Here is a 14,328-nt window from a genome sequence, read left to right as displayed (position 1 = left end):
TTCGTATCCAATCGCATCGCTCCATTCACCGCCGCATCCGTCACCGCCCCGTCCCTCTCACCTTTTCCTCCATTATCCATCCGGAGCATCCCTTCTCTCGCTCCTTTTCACGCAAAACGCACGTTTCTCTCTCTACGACACACATTCTCTCTCTCTCTCTCTCTCTCTCTCTCTCTCTCTAACACCATTTGACTGTTGTCTTCTTTGGCCTCGGAACTAGAAAACAGCCACTGTCCTCGTCTCTTTCTCCCCAAACCCTTTCCTGTAGGGGATCATATTCGGACATTCTTTACAGGCTCATACTAATGTATAGTTACTGAGACTTACTGGCTTTTGGTGTGAGAGTATATGCGTATATACGTTTACACCTTGTTATACGTACGTATTTGCTGAAGGGTTTGTAAGTCGGACTACATTTTCGACTCTGGACCCTTCAGATTCTCTGGCTTGATTCTGTGCCATTTCCAGGACTCTAAGATGCAAATCAGACCAATGTAGGAGTGATACACTAGTCTGCGTTGTGGGTTTCGAGTTTCATGCCCTTTTTTTTTTGTGATCTGATAGATACCCACTTCGCTGATTCACATTTCTCATGTGGGTTTGAGAGATTCTTGTGTTTCGAATACTCTCTTTGGTGTTTTGTGTTGTTTGATGCCTTTGATCATCTCTTTGTTGAGTTATAGATAAGGGAATCCCCTCTGCTGGTTCTGTGATTTTCTTTTTTCAGTGTGTTGAATCGTAGGATTTGGGTGAGTGTTTTGTTTTATAAGGATTTGGGTAAGTTTGTTTCGGAGAAGTCCTTTTGGTGTTTGAGGTTTTTGTGCGGATTATGGGGATTTAACTCTAGGGTTTGTGGGGAAAATGGGGTTGGATTCTGATGCTGTTAAGGTGGGTATTTGGGGTGTGGAGAAACCAAAGATGAGGAAGAAGAAAGATGATGATGTGGTGGAGACCGGGTGTTGGTTTAAATTCCGGTTCTTGGGGAAGTGCATGCCATCAGGATCCAAAGTAGATAGTTCTATAAGTGGCAGTGGCACACAAGATGGTATTCTCTTGAACCATTTTACTTGAAAAATATGCGTTTATGGACTTCAGTTTAATCCCTGGTGCATGCTGATCTTTTTTTACATGTGAATTTGTCGGTATTATTGTCTATTGGATGATATTACTGAATTGTCGCATGTTGCTGTGTTTAAATGGACATTTTCTCGACTTTATCAGGCATCGATGACATTGGATTTGTGCATGTTCAAGTATACGTTCAGTTTGATTCCATAAATTGATCTGAGATTCAACCATTTACCTTTTTCGTGTGTTCATAAATATTCGCTTCTTAATTATTCTGTTCATTGAAATGCATGCTTGATAGCAATCATTTTTGCAATATTTCTTGAGGTAAGACATTGAACCTACAGGAATTTCAAAACCGGGTGATATATAGATCATTGAATTCTTAGATAGAGTATTATCAAAGGGGAGGAAATTGAATTGGCTTACCTTTTTTTTAAAAGGAGGAAAATAAGATGGCAGAGTATGTTTATAACATGGAAATGTGTTAATGTTCTATTAATTGATATAATCGTAGCCTGGGTGTTTTAATAGGAAAAAAGAAGAAGGCATTCAGCGAGGATTGGATATGTGAGTGTAGCAAGAGGAGAGAAGACATTGGGGAAGAGTTAGGTGGAGAGAGATGAACAAAGAGAGAAAGGAGAGAATAGTTTGACAAGGGCAGTAGTTGGGAGAAGAGTATAACTTCTTAAAAAAAGGATGAGCTGGTATACCTAAAGAAGAAAAGAGAGACAACATAGAGTTGTCGTATTGACCGCACCCAGTAAACCACCATTGTTTCTTTGTTAAATTGCCAACCTGGTTTCTTTTGGAGAGAGGGCTTAAATTCGTCCGAGATTTATCCTCTTCATTCCCGCCCAACAAACCAACGTTGTCTTCCCAAAAGGCAGGCTTATGTACGGCCTGAAGAAAACCATGTGTGTTTGTGCACTTGCGTTCTACGACACGTGTGTGTACACAGAGTGATCTTGCGGCTATCAAATATTGGTTTTATCTACCCCTGTGAACCATCCTTGGTTCTCCCCAAGAGGACAGTTGTTGGACCCATGAAAATCCTAAAAACACAAGGTTAACTTCCAGAGTCAATGCTACTCCATATGGACCATATCAAAACAACGTAGGTTCCATATTAAATTTCACGACCCATTGAATGCTATTAAAAACAAGGAAAACAGGAATTTTCTTAAGAAAAGTCTCCCAAGTAAGTTGGCAGTAATTTAAAAACTGCTCCCATGTCCTACTCATGGGTCTAGAATTAAATGGGCCTACGCCGGTAAAGTGAGGGTGTGGGAAGCATGAGGAGAGAGCATGACTTCTTATTAAGACGCGCCATGTTTTTACTTGTATCTTTGGAATTGGGATGTGGTTTTGCGAAGTTGTAAGTTGGGTTTCTTGAGGTAGAAGTTAAAAGGCAGTAGACAATTCTCAGTAGTAGTCAAGAAATTTCGTTGGGAATGGTGATAACAACTAAAATGTGTTCTCTGAGTAGCAAGGCATCATGCTTCATGCTTAACGAAAAGATCATCACCGCTTTACTCACATTGTGGATACATTAATTATGACGTTTTGTGAAACTTGATAGTAACCTTGTGAAACAGCTCTTGCTAGTTTTTTTTTTTGGGTGGCTGGTGGTAGTTGCTCATCGAAGACAATTTTTTGCCATCGTCGAAGGTTCTTTTTTTCCTCGCATAAATTTCTCATTCTGCATTGTCAGAATAGATAATGTGTCAAACACTCAAACCTGAACTGGGATATGATTCATAGGTAGGCATTTATGTTATGATATCATTTATTTTGCTAATACCTTTTTGTTGACATTGATATACCATTTACTATGGTGTCAAAAATTCGGAATCTAATAATGGCTCGTACGCATATGGTAACCAATAGCTAACAAACTAGATAACCGTGACATTCTGTTTTTGCATGTAAAACAGTGGAGAGTAAATCTACCAATGACACCGGCGAGGACCAACCAGTTGCTCCAGTTGTATCATCTTCAACAACGAGCAATGAAGAAAGCACCCCATCTACTCCCAAAATGGGCGAAGAACTTAAAATCTCTTCTCAGCTGCGGAAGTTTGCTTTCAATGAGCTTAAGTCAGCAACGAGGAATTTCAGACCTGAGTCTCTACTTGGGGAGGGAGGATTTGGTTGTGTTTTCAAAGGTTGGGTAAATGACTGCGGAACTACGCCAGTGAGACCAGGAACAGGGCTTACAGTTGCAGTAAAAACACTCAATCATGATGGACTTCAGGGTCACAAGGAATGGCTGGTATGAATATTTCTTGGAACATGTTTTGGTGGACTAGTGTCCTTGTTTTCTTCATTCTTATTATACTTGAATCCTTGATGGTTATTTTGTACCTTTCATATTGCAGGCCGAAGTTAATTTTCTTGGTGACCTAATTCATCCTAATTTGGTTAAATTAATTGGGTATTGCATTGAGGATGACCAAAGGCTGCTTGTATATGAGTTTATGCCTCGTGGAAGTTTGGAGAACCACCTCTTCAGAAGTATGTAACGGCCTTTTCTCGTCCTTTATAAATATTTTAATTTTGTATTGCCATTGTTTGACTCCTGCTAGTTATGTTCAAACAACTTGTATGTTCCTTTAAAGATGTTCCTTCAAATATGTACCTTAAATATGTTATTTTCGGAGCTTGTTTTCTTTGAAAATCATTTTCTCCATTTCCATTTTTTGTTATCTATATAACAATTCCCTTATTAAACCATACGACAATATTTTGCTCTTAAAAAAATATGATCATGCTGCTAAAAATGGAAAATAGCCTTTATAGTTCCCTTTTTTATCTGGACTTCCTGAAAGTGAAACATAAAATCTGAAGTATTAACCCTGAAAAAGGTTGTTACATTTACAATTTAACACATTCAATGTTGTTTTGGTAATTAATATAATTGGGAGAAGGTTTCCCTGCTCTAAGAGAGGTGCATCTTCATGCATGTCAAAAGTAGTTTGATCGGATACTTGTACGGGGCTCTCTCACTTGGGCTTCAAGCTGGGTCCAATGGTCCTGGACCAGAATCTCAGCTCATTTTATTGTCCCAATATTATGTGGCTTGGTAATCTGACTCAGAAGGGTACCTTACTATTAAATGTGTTGCTCCTTTTGTTTTCCTTAGTTGTTAGCTGCCCGCCTCCCTCCACCCCGTTTTCTCTTGTCATAAAGTAACCATTACATGGTGCGCACCATCAACGACACCGACAAGCTAACTAATTGTATTCAGCATGTCAAATTTGTTGTTCTATGGTAACAAACCCAGTTCAATGTGACAGGGTCTTTGCCTCTCCCTTGGTCCACCAGAATGAAAATTGCACTTGGTGCTGCTGAGGGTCTTGCTTTTCTTCATGAGGAAGCTGAAAGGCCTGTTATATATCGTGATTTTAAAACCTCTAACATCCTTTTAGATGCGGTATGTGGCTTCAATAAGCAATAGAACAACTGGGTACACTCATCCTTTTTTGTGTCATTACTTTTTACAACTTGTTTTGCCAGGACTACAATGCAAAGCTCTCTGACTTTGGACTTGCCAAAGATGGCCCAGAGGGAGATAAAACACATGTATCTACTCGGGTCATGGGCACATATGGGTATGCAGCCCCGGAGTATGTGATGACAGGTCAGCATGTTTAAACTATATCTTCCTTTTTTGGCATTTCATTAGTTCACCTTATTAGTGGTGATTTGATTGTTAGATTTGGTTATCATTGAAGCCATCTCTCTCTCTCTCTCTCTCTCTCTCTCTCTCTCTCTCTCTCTCTCTCTCTCTCTCTCTCTCTCTCTCCTGGTTTCTGCATCTCAGTTCATCAGGCCTTTGTGCTGGGATTCTCCGTTGAAAATAGATTATTTGTATGCATCTAACCAGTGTGTTCCTTTTCAGGCATAAATTAACTAAAAATCTTTTATAATACTCTGTGCATATTAGTAATGTGTACTCTGCTGGAAAAGAACTAGAAATTTTAAAGCACAAGACCAAATCTGCATTTTATGGTGTACTATTCGTTACACGTATTATTGAATCGCTATACAATGATGCTTCCCCTTCTCTCTTAAGCCAATCTTGTAAATCAACCCATTCTAAACTTTATTGTTCAGTTTAAGGTCGTAACACATGCATTCCTTTCTTCTAGCTGTTGGCTCCAAATATCTGCCTTTTGAGTTGGAGCATGTAGCCAAAAGGCTTTATGATTTAGAAATATTTTTCCTGATTGTAAATGTTGGATTCTAAGTCTTGGTAAAAATAGGAAGTTATTGAAAATCTCTGGTAGCAATAAAGAGTACAACAACAACAACAACATAACATAACCCATCTAGTCCCCAATCATTGAGGGTATGGGCGGGGGATGATTGGAGACAAACCTAACCTTTGGCAATATATGCACAAAGTGGCTGCTCTTAGAATACCACTAAAACAGTGGCCCCCCTAAACCTCCAAGAATTGAGAAGCTACAAGGACGTTTTGTTGTAAAACCATGCCCCCAAATCAAAGCCAAATGGCATCAGAGAGGGCAGACCTAGAGACCCAAATCAATTTATGTGCACATTACCATGCTTCCTTCATTGATAGTCCAGAGCATCGGTATGCACAATCTGGTAGCAATAAAGAGTGAAGATAAATAATAAAAATTTCTTTTTGTCTTAGATCTAACTCGTAATGCTGGTGTTGCTAATTCACAAATAGTCTATGCACAGTGTTGTTTGGAAAATTTGAAAGATGATACCCTCTGGAAAGAGGATTTACTCGACTCTATTCAGTTCAGTTGCAACATCTGTTTCAAAATCGCTGTTAGTAATTGGTCAGGGCTTAAACCAATGGGTTGTATGGTTGCACATTTATTGCCCCTCCTCCTGGTGGGCCTGCCTTGTGGAGGTTGACAGCTAAGAGCCATTAAGAGATTGCGATGACCTAAGTCTGTGGCACTGTGCTAGTATAGTCAGATTGTCCTTAACAATCAGTCGGTTTTAACTTTTAATGCCATTTACCTTCGCTTAATCCTCACCATGGAGTTATTATGATTTTACTTTTTACTAGAGATTCTTGCTGAAATAGATGTAGCTGATTGGATGTAGAAGTTTTGCATATATAGTGGAGGTTATTTTATATGGCATGAATACTATATAGGCGTGGGAAGAAGTAAGAAGGTGTTTCTCGTCAAACATGTTTGTCTGGCAATGTTTAAAAGAACTACGTAAGATATGGGTCATGCTGATATTAAATGTATAGTATGAAAATGGGTAGATATCTATATAAATATCCATACCATAACATTTCCGTTGGCAAGCCAGAGGCAGATTGATGTCCTTTGTTAACGTTTACCTCTAGTTGACTCCTAGCACCAGGTATCAACTGGAAGTCTAAAATAATGTCCCTTGACTCACACTTGGTGGGGTCAAAAAAAATCATTCTATATGTTTTTATTTTGAACAGAATCCTTCAATGTGTTCAAAACCTGCTCCTCATTGTAACCACTTCAAATTGCTCTCATGCACAACACCTCTTGACTCAACCACCACAAACCCTATGAGTTCCTTATGCTTTCGCACTAGTGAGCACTCATGTTGTGAGTGATAGGCTTCTAGTATTTCAACAAAAGAAAGTAGAAAATTCTGTAAGTAAAAAGCAACGTTTAGAAAAAAATTAGGTCTGAAAGCACGGCTAGGAATTTGACCAATTGATGGGTCATTTGTGTTCGGTCCTGTAAGTACTTATTTAACGATTTTGTTGCTATTTGAGCAATACCTAAATCTTATGGAATGTTGTTACGTTGGCAATTATTGTCTTTTCCTTTTTCAACTTTTTGTTAGCATGTTGAAGAGCCTACTTACGGATAGTGATAGAATGAATAACCATTTTGGTAATTGTGATGGCCTGACCATTTTGGTAATTGTATTGGCATGGGTGCCTGTTCTCTCCTAGGCTCAGATGCCTTGGGTTTTCTCTTTCAGGGCACTATTCCCTTGGGTGTGATTGCCGTAGTTTGTTTTCTACTTTATTCTTCTGCTTGGTTGTCTTGCATTAGAAGTAACTGGAGTAGTTAATTTCTTGTCATCACAGTTGCCACTTGATTTGTGGAAGCTTAGCTTGTGATCTGCAATATCTCGCTGTTCAAATGTTCGAAGATCAAGTTTTGTGTTGAATAGCATGACTAATTTGCCAATAAAAAAAAACTAGCATGAAAAATTTGAGAGCTTGGAAGCTTTGTAATGAGCACTAGGTCAATTTTTCACTACGAACTCTGGAGATAATAGCCTGATCCAAAAGCACATTAGTTCCATGGCCGTCACATCTTAGAGCTTTGAAATTAGTCCATCTCCCTTCTTTCTCAAATTGTGGAATTCAGGCTGATCTATATATTGTCTTATATTTTGTGCCAGGACATCTGACATCAAAGAGTGATGTCTACAGCTTTGGGGTTGTTCTTCTTGAAATGTTGACGGGCCGAAGATCCATGGACAAAAACCGTCCCAATGGGGAGCATAACTTGGTAGAATGGGCTCGACCATGTCTGGGAGAGAGGAGAAGGTTCTATAGACTAATAGATCCTCGCCTTGAAGGTCGATTCTCAATTAAAGGTGCTCAGAAGGCAGCCCAATTGGCTTCTTGTTGCCTTTACCGTGACCCAAAATCCAGACCTCTGATGAGCGAAGTTGTTGAAATCCTAAAGCCTTTATCTGACCTCAAGGACATGGCTTGTTCCTCACCCCACTTCCAGGCTTTGCAAGCTGAACGGGCTGGGCGGTTCAACCCAAATGCTAGAAATGGTAGTCTTAAATTGCAGTCGGAAGGGCTACTGAAGAATGGGCAACCAACCCGGAGTCTATCCATACCAAATGGGCCGCATGTTTCTCCTTATCACCGTAATTATTCTCACCGGTCACCAAAGCCTATTATCTGACAACCACAATAATGAGTTCCAGTCATCCTTTCTTTTTATCCAGTTTCTTCTTTACCGTATGTTATGTGTCAAGGAACAACGTCATTTTGGGAAGCTGAGGATTTCCAGAATATGGGTCTTGATGTTAATGGTGGTTTGCGTTTCCAGAAAGGGAAAGACGTTGGAGGATTTGCATTTCGGTACAGCGATATGATGTGTTAGTAGGGAATGATGAAGCCACTCTTTGGGCTTATAACTGTTTCGATTTGAGCTTAGACTTAACTTCTGATGCTCCTGTCTTTGATAAATTGTCAAGTTTCACAGGAGAGAACTTCATAATACAGTACATGTTTCTACTGTTGTGCCTGCATTTTGATCTGTCAATAGTGACCCACATGGAGATTGACTTTAGTCTATGTTTTTTACTTCACTCCTGCTCCTAGTGGTAACACGGGATTCACAATGTAGTTTTGTGCGTTTTGGTACTGTTGTAGCCATGGATATGGTCCAGAAGGGCAGGTTAAAAGTGTATTTTCCAATCAACCCGTCGTTGGTGGGTTTTATGCCACTCCCGCTCCTTGTGGGTTTTACGCCACTCCTGCTCCTAGTGGTAACGAGGGATCCACAATTTTACTAGTTTTTTGTGCATTTTGAAACTGTTGGAGCCGTTCTCCAAAACCATTGTCGTCTGGATAAATGAGAATCGAAGGAAAGAATGACAGTAAAATGAGGGTGGAATGATTTTTATTTTTTGGGCTTTCTATCTGTTACTCCTCTCGCCCACGTTGTTTGTTCAATTTTGAAAGTTAGCGCCATTAATAAGATAAAAAATACTAGAATATTTTCATGCTCAATCTTCATATGTTTATTTTATTATTTTTTATGAAAGATACTCCACTAGGTTTTGTGATTGATGTAAAATAAAAATAAAAATGCAGAGAAATGTTTTAAAATTTGGTCAATCTTTTGAACAATCAACAAGGGCCCAGTTAAATACAACTGTAAATTTACTAGATGTAGCCAATTTATAAGGAGGAATCCAAAAATTTCCTCTTATGAATTGGCTAGATGTAGCAAATTCGCAGTTGTATTTATCAGCACCCATCAACAATTGCAAGGGTTGTGTGGCAACCCAAGCAGAGGGACTATTTGTGTCATTTTCAAAAGTCTAAGGCGAAACTTTGTCAATATCAGAAACCTCAGGGAAGACTAGTGTACTTTGTACCAATTTCTTCTACACAAGAAAATTCGCATCGTCCTGAACGGAACACCCACACGGCTGCACTCTTCAACTCGGAACCCTCCAAGGACTCAAAACCCGTTTACGTCAAGAGTACTCTTTCTTTGATTAATTGAATTGGATCTCTTCTTCTACTGGTAATTCCTTCGTATTCAATCTCCAATCTTTACTGCACATTTATAATTCAGATGCAATTTCATGCTTTCGCTGTGCCTTAAACGAGCCCTAGCAGTGTAGCGATCTGTGAAATGGACAAAGATCTAGGCTTTACGTTACAATCTAACAAAGATGTCGATTTTTTGTGTGTGTAATTGATGATTAGGCTCTTTTATTTTTTTCCCCATTTTTTTAGTTAATTGTGAGATTTCAAGATTTGCATGATTTTATAGTTATGGGCCTTTTTGTATTGTGGCCTTTTAGTATACGCGTGGCATTCACTTAATAGTAATAATAGTTATGGGTTGTTTATAATTTGGTGCAGATTGTGATGACTGACTAAATTGGAGGAGTGAGGTAGTTTTATTGAAATCTTTTTAGTGGGAGAGAATGGTGTTAGTATTGGCTATTGGGGATCTGCACATCCCACACAGGGCACCAGATTTGCCCCCAAAGTTCAAGTCAATGCTTGTTCCTGGCAAGATTCAGCACATCATTTGCACTGGCAATCTCTGTATCAAAGTGAGATTCTTTTCTTATGGATCCAGTTTTTTCCCCCTCTGCTGTTGCTTGTTTTACACTTCTCTTGATGTCATTTACGATTTGGCCTGCCTCAGTCTGATTCTTACTGTTCATATTCACTGCAAGTGTCGAATTTGATAGCTTTTTTTGCTGTAGCTTCAGTATCATTCCATGTGTGCTGTGTTTGCAAAAATGGATTTATCAAGAAAAGAAAATGTCCACGAAAACAAGTTAATTTATCATTTTCACCTCCATTTCTGTTGTGCTGCTATGTTTTCTATTTTTTTCGAAGTGGGTTCACTGGATCATCTTTGAAGTTGGTGAGTGTATTGTCTGTTTGGCTACAAGAGAGGAAAGTAGGGTAAAGAAGACAGGAGGTGCCAATGGACTTGTATTGCTCAGTCCCACAAAATCCTTTCTGGCCCGGATGGGTAGAATATAGGAGGCAAAGAGTTGGCACGATCTTGGTCATCTGATGGTTCTCTTTCTTGGTCAAAAGCGTTTTTAGTCATCTGATTAAGGTTGGCTTTGAGGTACTTGCTTCACTTTGTCATGACTCTTTGAGCTTTGGACATCTTAAATGGGTTCCAAAGAGGATAATTGCTAAATGCTAACTGATATTGAGACAAACTAGCTATCTTCGGCAAAGGAAAGAAATGTTGATGGCACTCGAATTCTCCTGAATAGTGTTATGACAGTTCTTCTGAAATGCCAATTCGCTATTGCTCCTTTATACACTATTGTATCTCAAGAAGAGAGTGAAAGATGGATCTGATGCACAAGCACATAGTAACCTTGACAATTGAGACAACACTCGAATAAAACTTGGTTTAGAATACCTCATTCTTGGTGGTTGGGTGCCCGCCATTATGATAGCAGATTAGTATGAGGGAACAAGAACCAGTATTATAGAATATCCCTATAGCACGTGCAATCAGATCCTCCAGTAGGGTGAGAATTTATTACAGTTTTGGAAGCGTAATCTACAATATATAAGGTGCTAAACTGCTAACCCTTGTGTAGTTTCTCTTGACTCGTTATCTATATGTTGAGTTGGTATGTGATCTCCCAAATGATATACAAGGACCTCTATCTGAAGTACAATGGAAGAAACAAAGAATAATGGTGCTTTAGGTAGGTTGAGGGGTAGAAATGCACACTCGGCTGTTTAGTCATTGTTTATCCAAACCCGATGACTTATTTAAATGTTTTTGTATCTCGATGAATGAGATAAATATCTGTGAGATTTTGCCTCTGGGAAATCAGCTTCTTTATTTCTCTTCGAACTTCAATTTAATACTCCTTGCTCCTTGGTATATGGTCTTGGCTTCGAGTATCGTATTTGGGTGCATGTCCAAGCATCAGATCTCTCCTTACACCATATCTTTTGGGCTAAACTGTAGAGATATATCCAAAAGTTAGTTACAATTACGTGCATGCATCCGGAGCATGATACTGCATACATTATGATATTAAGACAACATTGGTTGGCTATTTGGGAATGAACTTGAATTAAATAGGAGTAAGGAAAATGAGTGGGTAGGAATTCTTTTTTGTCCCACCACAGTCTGAGCTTCTTCTTCTCCTAAATCCTTGGAATTAGAGGATCTATGTTCTGCTCTGGGTATAATGCATCCACAGAGGAGAAATCCTGGCATCATTCATGAGGTACTTTTTCTTGGTAAAACCATGTGCAGACGCCTCTGATCAACTTCTTGTTATTTTCACCACAGGAAGTTCATGATTATTTGAAGAGCCTTTGCCCTAGCTTGCATATTACTCGAGGTGAATATGATGAAGATACCCGTTATCCAGAAACCAAAACTCTTACAATTGGACAATTCAAGCTTGGGTTATGCCACGGTCATCAGGTTGGATTTTCCTTCTGTTTTTAATACAAGTTCGTTGTGTTTTTTGGTGTGTTAGAGTACATTGTTGTTGTGCTGTAGGAAAACCTTTTTTGAGTGTAATGAGATTTACGGACGAAATTTGATAAGTTGCTTTGGAAAAAACTATGCTAATTCCAAACAATTGGGAGTAGTATTCGTTTTGCAGCGTGGAATGCACTTTCTAGGAAACTGGCAGCTACGTCTTCTCATGTTCAGCAAAATCTCAAACAATACCCGGGCCTATATGGGAGTAGTCTGCTGGGCTGCTCTCATTTATCTAATGTTTCCTTTGGTGGAATGAACAGATTTTGCACCTTCTCTTTCAAACTGAGAATGAAATATAAGTGACGATGGTCATTCTCTTGTTGATGTTGCACTGTGTCCCTGTGATTCCAACATTTCGGTGCTTTTTGGTTAACTTAGTCACGCAGAACAATACACATGGATTTCATACAGGACATTGAGAAAGTAGGATGTCAAGCAGGCAAATTAATCAATTTAAATTGGACTAATTATCAAGATTTCTTTATCCAATAGTGTGTGGCATAGATGATGAAGCTCAACAAGTGTCATCGCTTACGCGATGCACGTTAGTAGGACTACAGTTGGTTATACTTTTCTGCAACTACTTCTACTACACTCCACTACCGAGGGTTTCCATCACATGTTTGAAATTTTTTTGCAGGTTGTCCCCTGGGGAGATCTTGATTCTCTTGCGATGCTCCAGAGACAGTTAGATGTGGACATCCTTGTTAGTGGTCACACCCATCAGTTCAAGGCATACAAACACGAGGGTGGTGTTGTCATTAATCCTGGATCTGCCACCGGAGCCTACAGCAGCATCACATATGACGTGAACCCAAGTTTTGTGCTCATGGATATTGATGGCCTTCGAGTCGTCGTCTATGTTTATGAACTCATTGACGGAGAAGTGAAGGTTGACAAGATAGATTTCAAGAAAACTGCCACAACTGCTACACATTGAACACACTGATCCAAGATTCTGTTGAAATCTCAACGCTTTTGTTCTGCACGTGAATTTGTTGTTTTAGTTTGTTAGCATACATTTTGTTGCCTTCTAAATTTGAACTATCGTGATTCTGTTATTTGTGTTTTCCTTACACTCTGACGGCCCATTTGGATGAAGGATTTGTTTTGGATGGATATAGAATGAGGGTGGATTTGAGAGTAGATATGTAATGAGGATTGATATGTCAAGGAAGGTGGGGCCATCTCTTAAGAATAGTGGATTTGTAATTAGGTGTTTGAATGGTTTCTTAAGGAGGAGGATTTGGCCAGTGGATATGATGAGATAAGATGTCAAAAGATTAAATTGCCCCCACTTTATTTTTTAATGTTCAAAACTGATTTATTTCAAATTAATTAGAATAAATTGATATTTACCATTAATTTTGGAATAAAATACCTTCAATTTATCTTACAAATGTTTAAACAATATGTGCCACACCAAAATAATTGGACCGTTAGATCACTGAAGATTCTAGGAAGCATTTGGACCATTTAGATTACTGAAGCTCCTAGGATAGCATACACATGTGCCACACTAAATAATTCCTCCTTTCTTCTTCTCCCTGTAAATCGCTGAATTCATCCAAACCCAAAATCAAAACCCAAATTCGATTCATCACAGCCTAATTCATCCAAACCCTCTCTCTCTCTCTCTCTCTCTCTCTCTCTCTCTCTCTCTCTCTCTCTCTATCTCTCTCGACCCAAACGCGTAACAAACAAAAAAAGGCCAGGGTAGAGAGGTCATTCAACCACCACGCATAATCCCGTTTGCTCAACGACACCCCCAACCCCCTATCGTTCACAAATCCACCTGGAGGTGGATTTGTAATCCCAAGTTCGCAAATCCAGGGGCAAATCCACCTGCATTTTTTGCTTCCCAAACACTGGATTTACATGGGGCCGGGACTCTAAATCCGGCCGATTACAAATCCAGCCTCCATCCCCCATCCAAACAGGCTGTGAACATTTTGTTAACAGTGTTCTTGTATAGAATGAATGATTTAAGTTCAATTTTGGAATAAACTTAAGTTGGACATCTATCAGGTTGTTTCTGTTTTAAGATGAAACCAATGCTCTGCCTTTTTAAGTCTGAGAAATAATTCAAGACCAGGAAAGGGCTCGGCTACACATGTTCATTCATTTGAATATTTGATTACGGTACACAACGAAGGAGAGTTCCATATGGTACAATGTTTAGCCTAGCTTGTTCATTTCTCTACAATGAATTCTTGGATTTCAATTCCCGTGTGCCGAGCACCGCCCTGTATCCTCAGCATAACTTCATCACCAACTTTGAGTGAAGTCACAGGTATTGCTTTACTTTGATATCCATTTCCTGCAGAGTACCATGTCATGGATAAAATTTGGTAAGGAATGAATGCGATGCCATTCCCAGCAGATTTTTAAACCAATGATCAATCCAGGACTAGGACATACCTCGTTGGGCAGAGACTAAGGGAACTGTTTCGGCATTCTGAAGAAGGATGCTATACACAGTGGGATCATCTGAATCAGTCTGCAGCAT

At 39.3% G+C, this 14,328-nt stretch overlaps 3 protein-coding genes and 1 non-coding gene across 9 annotated transcripts in view; 2 read left to right on the top strand and 2 right to left on the bottom strand.

Moving 5' to 3' along the window:
• Window positions 1-100: 100 nt before the first annotated feature.
• On the top strand, window positions 101-8,337 carry LOC131335074 (serine/threonine-protein kinase PBL34-like). The gene is made up of 6 exons (XM_058370258.1): window positions 101-1,045; window positions 3,006-3,343; window positions 3,450-3,585; window positions 4,368-4,504; window positions 4,588-4,711; window positions 7,468-8,337. Exons 1-6 carry the CDS (start codon window positions 862-864, stop codon window positions 7,986-7,988), a joined length of 1,440 nt encoding a protein of 479 aa, XP_058226241.1. The 5' UTR covers window positions 101-861; the 3' UTR covers window positions 7,989-8,337.
• LOC131299342 (small nucleolar RNA snoR100) lies at window positions 5,548-5,655 on the bottom strand. The gene has a single exon (XR_009190727.1). It is a non-coding gene; the product is annotated as a small nucleolar RNA snoR100 (small nucleolar RNA).
• An 848-nt stretch (window positions 8,338-9,185) lies between the features above and the next one.
• LOC131335079 (vacuolar protein sorting-associated protein 29) lies at window positions 9,186-12,965 on the top strand. Its single transcript, XM_058370269.1, has 4 exons — window positions 9,186-9,344; window positions 9,689-9,885; window positions 11,619-11,756; window positions 12,460-12,965. Exons 2-4 carry the CDS (start codon window positions 9,754-9,756, stop codon window positions 12,757-12,759), a joined length of 570 nt encoding a protein of 189 aa, XP_058226252.1. The 5' UTR covers window positions 9,186-9,344; window positions 9,689-9,753; the 3' UTR covers window positions 12,760-12,965.
• A 914-nt stretch (window positions 12,966-13,879) lies between these two features.
• Window positions 13,880-14,328, bottom strand: part of LOC131336359 (uncharacterized) — a 57,325-nt gene continuing 56,876 nt past the window's right edge. For all 6 annotated transcript variants that reach the window (XM_058372156.1, XM_058372152.1, XM_058372154.1 and 3 more), the window contains 2 exons: window positions 14,241-14,319; window positions 13,880-14,139 (listed from right to left, as the gene is read on the bottom strand). In XM_058372156.1, the coding sequence (XP_058228139.1) occupies window positions 14,012-14,139; window positions 14,241-14,319 (207 nt within the window). In that variant the 3' untranslated portion in view covers window positions 13,880-14,011. The remainder of the gene's footprint in view (window positions 14,140-14,240; window positions 14,320-14,328) is intronic.

This window comes from Rhododendron vialii, chromosome 8a, assembly GCF_030253575.1.
Source record: "Rhododendron vialii isolate Sample 1 chromosome 8a, ASM3025357v1".
NCBI lineage: Eukaryota > Viridiplantae > Streptophyta > Magnoliopsida > Ericales > Ericaceae > Rhododendron > Rhododendron vialii.
The sequence above is the reverse complement of the archived record's forward strand: the minus strand, read 5'-3'. Positions and strand labels throughout refer to the sequence as shown.

Coding starts and splice junctions, on each gene's coding strand:
- LOC131335074 (XM_058370258.1), top strand. CDS start 862: ATGGGGTTGGATTCTGATGCTGTTAAGGTGGGTATTTGGGGTGTGGAG. Junction 1,046..3,005: donor TGGCAGTGGCACACAAGATG/GTATTCTCTTGA, acceptor CATGTAAAACAG/TGGAGAGTAAATCTACCAAT. Junction 4,505..4,587: donor CTAACATCCTTTTAGATGCG/GTATGTGGCTTC, acceptor TTGTTTTGCCAG/GACTACAATGCAAAGCTCTC.
- LOC131335079 (XM_058370269.1), top strand. CDS start 9,754: ATGGTGTTAGTATTGGCTATTGGGGATCTGCACATCCCACACAGGGCA. Junction 9,886..11,618: donor CTGGCAATCTCTGTATCAAA/GTGAGATTCTTT, acceptor TTTTCACCACAG/GAAGTTCATGATTATTTGAA. Junction 11,757..12,459: donor GGTTATGCCACGGTCATCAG/GTTGGATTTTCC, acceptor ATTTTTTTGCAG/GTTGTCCCCTGGGGAGATCT.